General features: G+C 55.0%; 2 protein-coding genes across 2 annotated transcripts in view; one reads left to right on the plus strand and one right to left on the minus strand.

Moving 5' to 3' along the window:
• Positions 1–9,689, plus strand: part of BRF1 (BRF1, RNA polymerase III transcription initiation factor subunit) — a 55,430-nt gene that overhangs the window by 21,411 nt on the left and 24,330 nt on the right. Inside the window, exons 4-5 of the mRNA XM_008055282.2 lie at positions 1,659–1,690; positions 6,073–6,145. Coding sequence (XP_008053473.1) covers positions 1,659–1,690; positions 6,073–6,145 — 105 coding nt within the window. The remainder of the gene's footprint in view (positions 1–1,658; positions 1,691–6,072; positions 6,146–9,689) is intronic.
• BTBD6 (BTB domain containing 6) lies at positions 7,571–9,681 on the minus strand. The gene is made up of 4 exons (XM_008055281.2): positions 9,624–9,681; positions 9,445–9,535; positions 9,151–9,269; positions 7,571–9,016 (listed from the first exon to the last, which is right to left on the minus strand). The coding sequence occupies exons 2-4, from the start codon at positions 9,523–9,525 to the stop codon at positions 7,984–7,986; spliced, it is 1,233 nt and encodes a 410-aa protein (XP_008053472.1). The 5' UTR covers positions 9,526–9,535; positions 9,624–9,681; the 3' UTR covers positions 7,571–7,983.

Genomic DNA, 9,689 nt, shown 5'->3' on the forward strand with positions numbered 1-9,689 from the left:
GTAATCCCAGCACTTTGGGAGGCTGAGGCGAGTGGACTGCCTGAGCCCGTGGGTTTGAGAACAGCCCGGGCAACTTGGCGAGACCTCATCTGTAAAATAAAAATAAAAAAATTAGCTGGGTGTGGTAGCGTGACCTATAGTTCCAGCTACTTGGAAGGATTGCCGGAGCCCAGCAGGTCGATACTGAGATGGCCATGAGTGTGCCACTGCACTCCAGCCTGGGCAATAGAGTGAGATCCAACTGAAGGTGAAAAAAAAGAGGAAAAATTGTAGAGACAGCATATACTTTTTCCTCAGAGGAGATTTAACTTTTCTTGGAAGCAGAGAGCATGGGGTTGCTGCTCCTGATCTAGTTGTGGCTGGTCCATGTTGGTTCCTAACCGAAGGACTGTGGCAGGACCCTTCTGGGGCCAACTTTACAGGCTTCGTGGTATTCAGCCCTCGTGCCTGTGTGGGTCAGAATTAGCAGGGCCTCGAAGGGACTTCAGTGCATGGTGCTTGGCTTATTCCTTGAAGGTGCTGCCTCTTCTCTTGGCTCCCTGGCCTCCTGAGCTTGGCTGTCTTGATGCCCCTGACCTCTAAACTCTGTCTTCCCCATAGAGGGACTGTGTGAGCGCAGCCTCCTACTTTACTGCCCTCTGTGCTTTGCCCTGGGAAGCGGCAGGTGCCCTGAGCCGGAGGACAGTGCCAGGTGGTGCCTCAGGCTCACCTGACTCCCAGACCATATGGGTGTCCTAGACAGGAAGGCTGTTCTCCCGTTTCCTACAGTTCTTGCAAGTGCATCATCTGTCTTATCTTGGCCGCCTTGTGAGGATGACGCTCCTTCCCTCCAGGCCGTGGACCTCCTGTCCTGGCGTCCATAACTGTGTGAGTTCTAGCTTCATGGGCCTTGGCTGCACCCTAACACATCTAGGTCTGAGGGCTCCTGTGGGCACCTGCCTGGACTGCTGGTTTGGCACCACAAGGGCTGGCTTATTAGTCACTTCTTGGAGCTATTGCAGACCCACCACAGACGTGGTCACTGCTTTGTCCGACACTGTTTGAGATGCATCCATCCGAGTTTTGAATCACTCAGAACACATTCTTGATACTGTCTGTTCATCTACTGAGAGCAGTGCCTCTGCCAGAGATCCCCACTGGTTTCCCATGCTCAGCTCCATGGTGGACTCTGCCCGGGCTTACTGCTTACCAGAATGACCTGTATCTGTGTCTGTCCTATGGGGTCCATGAGTGCCAGGGCCCAGGTCTGTGCTGGGTTCTCTGTCCCAGGACACTGACAGGTGCTCACTAAGTCCTCTCCATGCAGTGGACACCTGCATGGACAGGCATGCACATGCTAGGGTATTCTGTGAAGGCAGCAGCATGCTCTCCGAAGGTTGGACTGAGGCCCTGGCCCCCATCTCTGGGTCCCCACTCCTTCCAGCCCCCTCTCTGGGTCGTGGTAAACAAAGGCCCACCTGTGTGCCCAGGCAAAAGGTTTTTGACAGGCCTGACACTCCCTCGTTTTTCCATCATGGCCTTTCCTCCCTGGTCAAGTGCTGGCTTAGACTGGCAGACAAGGCTGCGGTTCCCTGGTATGTGGTCTCTGCCTGTCTGAAGTTTGTCAGGTAACCCGAGCCTGCTGATCCCACAGAAAGGATCCTTGACTTCTGCTGCAGACATGCTTCTTGACCTCAGCGACCTGCTCCAGGTAGGCAACCTCCTTTCTATGTCTCCCTACCTGGGTGGGGCTGGGGCATACCCTGGGCTTCCACACACCTTGAAGGCTGGCCTGTGCTCCCTACAGAAGTTTTGTTCTGAAGGGTGGAGAGGCCTTCATGACTTGAGGGGCCAGGGGGTGTGTCACAATCCAAGACAAGTGAGGGCATGTGTCTTTAGGTGGCTGGGGTGGGAGTGGGTAGCAACTGCTGGCAGTGGTCATAAGTTGGTGTTGTCCAGGCCTGGGCCTGGCTTTAAACCACTTGAGATACCCACATGCACATCTGTCCTAGGCCAGGGAGGGGCTCTAAAGGAACAAGGAAGTTGCACTTGTACGCATAAACTGCAGAAAAGTCTTATGCTGTATCCATTAGAGACACTTGCTTCCTGTGAGCAGAGCATGCATTTCCTGTTGCATCTCTTTCTAGACTGCCAGGCAGTGGAAAGGTCAACACCAGGGCCCCGAGCAGATGTACACTCATGGGGTAGCGGCATCCAGGCCCGTACTGTGTCTGTGGCTCCCTGCTCTAGGTTGTGGCAGGACCCTGGGGCCCACAGTGGTCACTTTCCTGAGGACTCGGGAAGATAAATCTTGTCATCAGAAACAAATGTGACTCCAGGACTAAAGTTCACACAGAACCACATGGATTTCCTGCCTAGAAGGGAGCCTTCTGTCTAGATCTGGGGATACCTGGGCGTCCTCGTGGCCCTGTAGTTCATACTGCTCCCTCTGGTTCAGGGGTTTGGTGCTCTCGGCACGACCCACAGTTAGACTTCTGCCTCCACTGGGGTGCCTAGAGGTGGTATCCTCCCAGCAGTCTCTATAAATGGCATCTCTCAGAAGCTGTTGCTGAAATGTTTTGTGGTCAAGCTAAAAATAATCTGCTGGAATTGTGATAATCCAGCAAATCCACATCTCAAATGCTCTGTGGGGCAAGGCTGCATGACCCTGTTTCCAACCGGGAGCCTTCCCAGGGAAGATGAACAGCTGCTCTGGATGTGGCTGTGGCACCACTTGGGAGATGGGCTTTCTAGTAGTTTCTCATTTCACAGTCTTCGAATATGAGAAATGAGTCAGGTTGTCAAAACAGAAGGAGGCCAGGTACAGTGTCTCATGCCTATAGTCTGCCCCAGCACTTTGGGAGGCTGAGGCAGGGGATTACCTGAGGCTAGGAGTTGAGACCAGCCTGGGCAACATAGGAGGCCTTGTGTCTACGAAAATAAGACAGAAGATTAGGACTAGTAAGTGGATGTTCCTGCTCACCTGTGGCCTGTGCTGGCCAGAGAGAGTCTTCTATGTTCAGGACTGGATGCACACAGGCAGTTTGCTTTGACTTTCTGATAGCTCAGATCTGGGGGCAGAGCCGAGTGCCAAGACCTTCATGCCTGCAGAAGGCTGGGCTGGGCTGGCGTGCTGGGAGGGTGTGCGGGAACCTGACAGGAGGACACTTGGCAAGAATGGGCCCTCCCTGAAGGGTTCCACAGCATGTTCCTCTGTGTCTTCATGGTCTTCCTGGAGGCCTGCCTCTGCTGGGTGTGGAGCAAACTGCAGCAGGTGAGGGCCTCACCTGGGCACTGGCCACTGGCAAGGCCTGGCTGCGTTGGGAAGAGGCTCTTAGCAGCGGGAGGGCAACATTTATTCTTTTTTTTTTTTTTTGGAGTCTCACTCTGTCACCCAGGCTGGAGTACAGTGGCACACTCATGGCCACCCCAGCGTCGAGTTGCTGGGCTCTGGTGATCCTTCCGCCTCAGCCTTCCAAGTAGCAGAAACTACAGGCGTGTGCTACCATGCCTGGCTAGTTTTTGATTTTTTTTTTAATTGTAGAGACGGGGTCTCACCAAGTTGCACAGGGTCTCGCACCTGCAGGCTCAGGCAGTCCATTTGCCTCGGCCTCCCAAAGTGCTGGGATTACAGGCTGAGCCACCAAGCCCTGCCACATTTATTCTTGATACACACAAACTAGAGGTCAAACTCCCTCCAGGGTTGACTCAATCAGTGGGCCTGGCACTTGTTCCACACAGGACTTGGTCATCTGGGCTTATGCCATAGGCCTCTGGTCTCTGCCTGTGGCAGATACAGGTTGTTCTAACCTGTGGGAGAGAAAGGAGGACTGGCTGTGCCCAGCCCTAACCCCCCGCCCTCAGGGCCAGAGACTGTAGCGGGCCGATTTCTGACACACAGGACTCACAGAGTCTCTGGAATGCATGCCTTTTACATATATAACTTTTTAAAATGTGATTTTTTTTTTTTTTTTGAGTCAGAGTTTCACTCTATTGCCCAGGCTGGAACGCAGTGGCATGCTCACAGCCCCCACAGCCTCTACCTACTGGGCTCAGGTGATCTTCTGCCTCAGCCTTCCAAGTAGCTGGAACCATAGGCTTGTGACACCATGCCCAGCTAATTTTTTGATTTATTTTAGAGATGAGGTCTTACCATGTTGTTCAGGCTAGTCTTGAACCTTTGAGCTCAGGCAGTCCTCTCGCCTCTGCCTCCCAAAGTGCTGGGATTACAGGCTTGAGCCACAATGTCCGACCCTAAAATGTGGTTTTTGTTTTTTTAAGTGAGAAAGCAGGATTTATTGAGAAGACAGAAAACCTCCCACAGTGGGAGGGGACCCAAAGGGGTTGTCCAAAATGTGATTTTTAATGTGGTTTGTGGCCTGTTAGGAACCTGGCGGCATAGCAGGAGGTGAGCGAGTGATGCTTTATTGGTATTTACAGCCACTTCTCATAGGAACGTGACCCCTACTATGAACTGCGTATGCCAGGGATCTAGGTGGTGTGCTCCTTACAATAATTGTTAATGTGATCATCCCGAAACCATTTCTCCCCGGTCCATGGAAAAATCATCTTCCACAAAACCAGTCCCTGATGCCAGAAAGTTTTGGGACCACTGCTTTAGAGAATCTTTTCTTGCAGCATTGGGTCTCTTCACCAAATCCCATGTCCACCTGGGACATGAGGTTGGGGTGGTGGGAGCTTGGGGAGGAGGCAGGCAGAAGCCAGGGTGCCCTTCAGTGGGACCCACATGCCTCCATCAGGTCATAGTTTTACCGTGGCCTAAGAAGATGTGGCATCAGAAGGGTCAGGTGCAGAAGCCTGGGGGACCCAGCTTGAGGACTGTAGTGCTCACACTACACGTGTACACACGCAATGCTCATACCCACCACACGCATGTACATACATGTGCATGGTCACACACACGAGCATGCTCACATATGCACTCTCACACCCCACAGTTTGTTGAGCAGACCCCAGGGACTCCTGACCTCCATAAACTTCGTAGGAATTCCTCTAGGAGGCACACTCTGAGCTGCCAGACCACCGTCATGGAGGCCTCAGGGAAATTGCCCAGCCAGGGCTAGGTGACGACCAGTGAGCCGCTGCCCACTGCTCTGGACATGGAGGCCCAGCCCTGGGTCTTACAGTGGGGAAGCTTCCCCTGCTGACATTCCCACAAGCACTTCCTCCAGCTCTGCCTCTGGTGTACTCCCTGGTCCCTTGAAGGAAAGACTACCTGCATGCTGGGATGAGGGGCCTCGTCCAGGGGCCCACAGGCCAGGCTTTATTAGGAGAGGGAGTTCAGAAGGCCAGAGGCAGTGGGCCAGACTGGCTCGGGGGCAGGCTTGGGGTGAAGACAACGGAGGGCAGATGGGGCCTCTAGCTGGAACACTGAAGCCCACGGCACAGGCTGCATGGGGACCTGGGCTTTCTCAGCTCCACACCTGTTGGCAGCCCCTGTTCAGAAGCACCCTTCCCACTTCCTAGCCAGGAACCTGCCCACGCCTTCCCCAGCTCTTTAGGGCACATGTCCCATGGCAGGGCTGTGCACACAGGCTGGGGTCCTTGCCTGCCTTCGGGGAGCCACTCCTAAGTCTGGGCCTCAACTCTGCCACCTGCCACCCCGTGGCAGGGAAGAGAAATGGCAGGTGACTGAGGCAAGGAGCAGCAGGCTCCTCGTGGATCTGGAGGTGGAATAGCAGAGGATCACAAACGAACACAGATTCGGACTCCAGGGCCCATTAGAGCATGGGGCAGTGGGTATATGTCGGCATGACAGGTCTTGTGTACATGGGCACATGATTCTGAATTTAAAGCTACATGCACTGATTATACCCTGACAGACCTTCTAGGCCGGTTTCCTGCTAAGTGAACAGCATCCATAGCGAGACCATAGCAGGGTCTAACACAGCAGCCTAGGAAGGAGGAGGTGGAGAAGGACTCGCTGGGGTATGGGGGCGCTCCAGGGACCAAGAGGGGCTCTGACACAGAGCCCTCTGAAGACTGGACAGTGAGATAGGCACTTTTAGTGAAGTGAAGGGGCACACATTTCCTTGAGCACCAATGCCATTTCTGGTTGATCTCCCACCACAGGTGAACGTGTACGTGCTGGGCAAGACGTTTCTCCTCCTGGCAAGAGAGCTGTGCATCAATGCGCCGGCCATAGGTATGTGTACAGATGTGCAAGGCAGGGCTTTTCTTCTGCTGCTAAGCCAGAAGCCACCATCAGTACCATCAGGTGTAGAGAGGGAGATGGAGGTGATGATCGTGCTGGGAACCCGTCTTGTGTGGACAAGGCCTCTGCCGAAGAGTGTGGTGGGGTATCTCCTGGAGGTGGGCTTTCCAGCCACAGCCCTCTTTTTGGTGCCACTGTTGTGGAATTCACTGAGCCTCAGTGTGTGCAAGTTTGTGGAGTTCATGGGGTCTTTTCTCAATGCATGGAAGGTGTTGTGAGCTCTGCTTCTCCAGAAGCAGCACCCGTCTTCATGCATGCGGAACTGGGCCTGGTGAAAAAGCCTAGAAGGAAGGTCAAGATGAGACTCCCTGTGTGAGGCTCTGACCTACCCTTCCTCTGAGCCGCAGCAAGAGCACTAGCTTCACAGCCTGTGTACAGGGCCTTCTTTGCCTGCTGGTGCACCCAGAAGTATCTCATGGCAGAGAAGCACCACGTGGGGGTGAGGTCACCAGAAGTACTGGTGGCCACAGCAGCTGAGGGCCACTGGGCTGGGGCTTCACAGCTGGCCCACGCCCTCTCTTAAGAGGCTACTGCCGAGTGGGGCCATCCCTCCCTTCAGTGATCAGTTGAGGTTTTTTAGAAACAGAGCAGCTGCCCATGGGTTATGCGGTTTGGGACACAGGTAAGGGGCTGGGAGAGCATGCTGTACCCTAGAGTGTATGCTCACAGCAGGCTATACCCGCAGCAGCGTCAGTGCCGATGACACTATCACCAAGCCTGTGGCTGGAGGGAATCTGTTCCCAAGGACCTGGAGCCCTGGGCCCAGCAGAACATGACAGCCCCCCATCCACTCACACAGAATTTGTGGAATTCTTTCTTTTTTTTTTTGGTAGTCTCACTCTGTCGCCCAGACTGGAGTGCAGTGGCCGCTCCCGGCCACTGCAGCCTCGACCTGCTGGGCTCCGGCGATCCTTCCACCTCAGCCTTCCGAGTAGCCAGAATTACAGGCGCACACTACCACACCCGGCTAATTTTTGATTTTATTGTAGAGATGAGGTCCCGCTGCCCAGGCGGGTCTCGAACCTGCGGGCTCAGGCAATCCACTCACTTCAGCCTCCCAAAGGCGCGGGATTACAGGCTGAGCCACCGAGCCCGGTTCAATTGTGAAATTCTTATAATGCATTAGGAAGTAGAGAACAACCAAGCACCTGGAGTTCTCTAGAGTGGTCTACCTGCTGGCCTGGAAAGGAAGCCCAGGCACTGGCCAGGACCGGACAGGCTTCCCTGAGCTCTCGCTTACATCTAACAGTGTGGACACCAGAGTTTCCTTCTAGCAGTGGGAGGAGCTGTTCTCAGCTGCATGAGAAAGAGAACACCTCAGGTTATCATTCCTGTAGTCACTTAGCAACACATGGCTATCATTTGATGCAACCTTTATTATGAAAGTCCACTTAAATAGATAAAACTATTTTAAGTGACTTTTTTGTTGACTTTCGATTTGAAGGGAAAGTGTCAAATTGAGCTTGCAACCACTTAGAGTCCAAGAGGGTGGGAGGAACAACCAACCCCTCAAAGCAGGTGGTGCAGGTACCATTGGGAGGGGATCTAGACCTGCCTTGTGTCCCATATCTGCCCTCCACCTGCATTGTGGGCTCTGGCTGTGTAGAAGAGACATCTACTTCACAGAATCGGGCTACAGTTGACTACATACCAGAAACACAAGGTAGGTGAAGCTTTAACTATGTCAGTGCGGTGGTCAGAGCATCCCTGACCCTATATTTGCTTGGCGGCCTGCCATAAATAGCCAGCACAGCCTTGCCGCCCTGCCATTAGGCATAGAAGATGAGCTCGGGGATCTGCCCACCCTGGACACCGGTGCCGTTGGTGCTGTCAGAGGAGCACTGGAACTGGAAGGCCACCTTCCCGCACTGCACTTCTGTCATTCCCTCCTGCCCAAAGTAGCTGAGCTCACTGCCATCCAGCACAGCACTGGCTGTGTAGAAAGTGTCTTGTTCAACCTGGACTGGGTGCTCGAACCAGACTGAGAAGGTGTTGCTGGACCCATCCGACACAAACTTGGTCAGGTTCTGGGCCAGGACCACCCCTAGCCGCTTGAGCTCAATCTTGACGCTGTACTCAGCCTTCCCAGAGCTGGAGCCGTATAGTCCCAGCCCCGCAATGAAGACCCTTCTGTCCACAGCAAACTGGATGCTGTCGCAGCGCCCACGGTACCGCCATTGGTTGCTGCGGTAGGCAGAGGACTGGAAGCGGTGGCACCTTTGCGGGGCAAGGCCTTTCCTCTTGGTCAGGGGGAAGTCCAGGCGGGGTTTGTTGGCAGCTGTGTACCACAGGAAGATGTTGTGGGTCTCCTCCAGCGTCAGGATGTCCGACTGGGCTGCACCATTGGCAAACTCCTCCAGGGTCATGGTTGGAATTCGGACCAGATAGAGGGCGCGCCCCAGAACGTGCCTCTTGTTGCGCGGGGTAACTGGCAGGCCCTGCCTCTTACACTCAGCCTCGGCCCAGTTCAGGACTGCCTCAAAGACCACTGCCTCCTTGGTGTTGAGAGCCTCCCGGGTCACAATGATTTCCAACGTCTGCCAGTCTATCTCACAGAAGCCTTCAGATCGCAGGGCCATCTCAGCCTGTGCATCAATGACCTCCCAGCAGCGTTGGGTCAGCTCCGGCTCCTCAAACAGCCGGCTCTGGGACAGGAGAACACAGGCGTTTTTGGCTTCAAGACTTGTCTCTAGAAAGTTAACACAGGCTTTTGCCAGTGCAGGGACTATGTACTTCTTAGCGGCATACAGAGTGGCCAGCACCGTGTCAGCTTCCAAATCGATCTCGTCACTGTACATGTACCTAGGCAAAGCGGGGGCCCGGATCAGAGGCTGTGGGCCCAGGAGAGGAGCCCATAAGCACCTGCGCTTCCCGGGGAAGCCACGGGAGGCTGCCCGGTGGTGACAGGCAGAATGAAACCGCGGCACAGTACTTACTTTAGTAAGATCAGAAAAGCTGCGGGCTCCACATCTGGTATGTGGATTTCTGACTTGACTTCTGCCAGGTCGCCGTAAAACATGGCATAGAAGACGGAGCTTCCGACAGCCAAGACATACTGTGGACAGAAAGAGCGGCGTAAGCTTGAGCCTCATTGTACCGCGGGGTGCAGGGCTCAGGGGACCGCACAGGGAGGCTGCTTTGGGCCGCCGCACATCGGGCGGGGCGGGCCGGGCCGGGCCATTCTCGGATGCCCGGCGCCTAGTTGCCCGAAGGGCAGACCCTGTACCCACCTTGTGGGCGGGCACCCTCCTGGTCGCCCCCGGGGGCCCCACGACGAAGTGCACGTCGGCCATGAGCTCGTTGTTGAACATGAGCGCGTTCCTGCAAAGGGCAGAGCACACGAGCTGGGGTGCGCGGGCCGCGCGCGCGGGCGGCCGACCTGGGGCGCGGGGACGTCGGGCGAGCTCACCTCTCGCGCAGGGTGGGGTGGAAGGACTGCCAGTTGGGGCTCTCCACGTTGTTGTTGCAGGGCGCG

This window comes from Carlito syrichta, unplaced genomic scaffold (genome assembly GCF_000164805.1).
Source record: "Carlito syrichta isolate Samal-C Ts95f unplaced genomic scaffold, Tarsius_syrichta-2.0.1 Scaffold301811, whole genome shotgun sequence".
In the NCBI taxonomy this organism is placed as follows: Eukaryota; Metazoa; Chordata; class Mammalia; order Primates; family Tarsiidae; genus Carlito; species Carlito syrichta.

Bases quoted from the DNA above. Each gene is read 5' to 3' on its own strand.
- BTBD6 (XM_008055281.2), bottom strand. From the start codon at position 9,525: ATGTTCAACAACGAGCTCATGGCCGACGTGCACTTCGTCGTGGGGCCC. The intron at 9,270-9,444 runs GTGGGTACAGGG...TTCTGTCCACAG, and splicing joins GGAGGGTGCCCGCCCACAAG to TATGTCTTGGCTGTCGGAAG. The intron at 9,017-9,150 runs GTAAGTACTGTG...CGCTTTGCCTAG, and splicing joins GCTTTTCTGATCTTACTAAA to GTACATGTACAGTGACGAGA.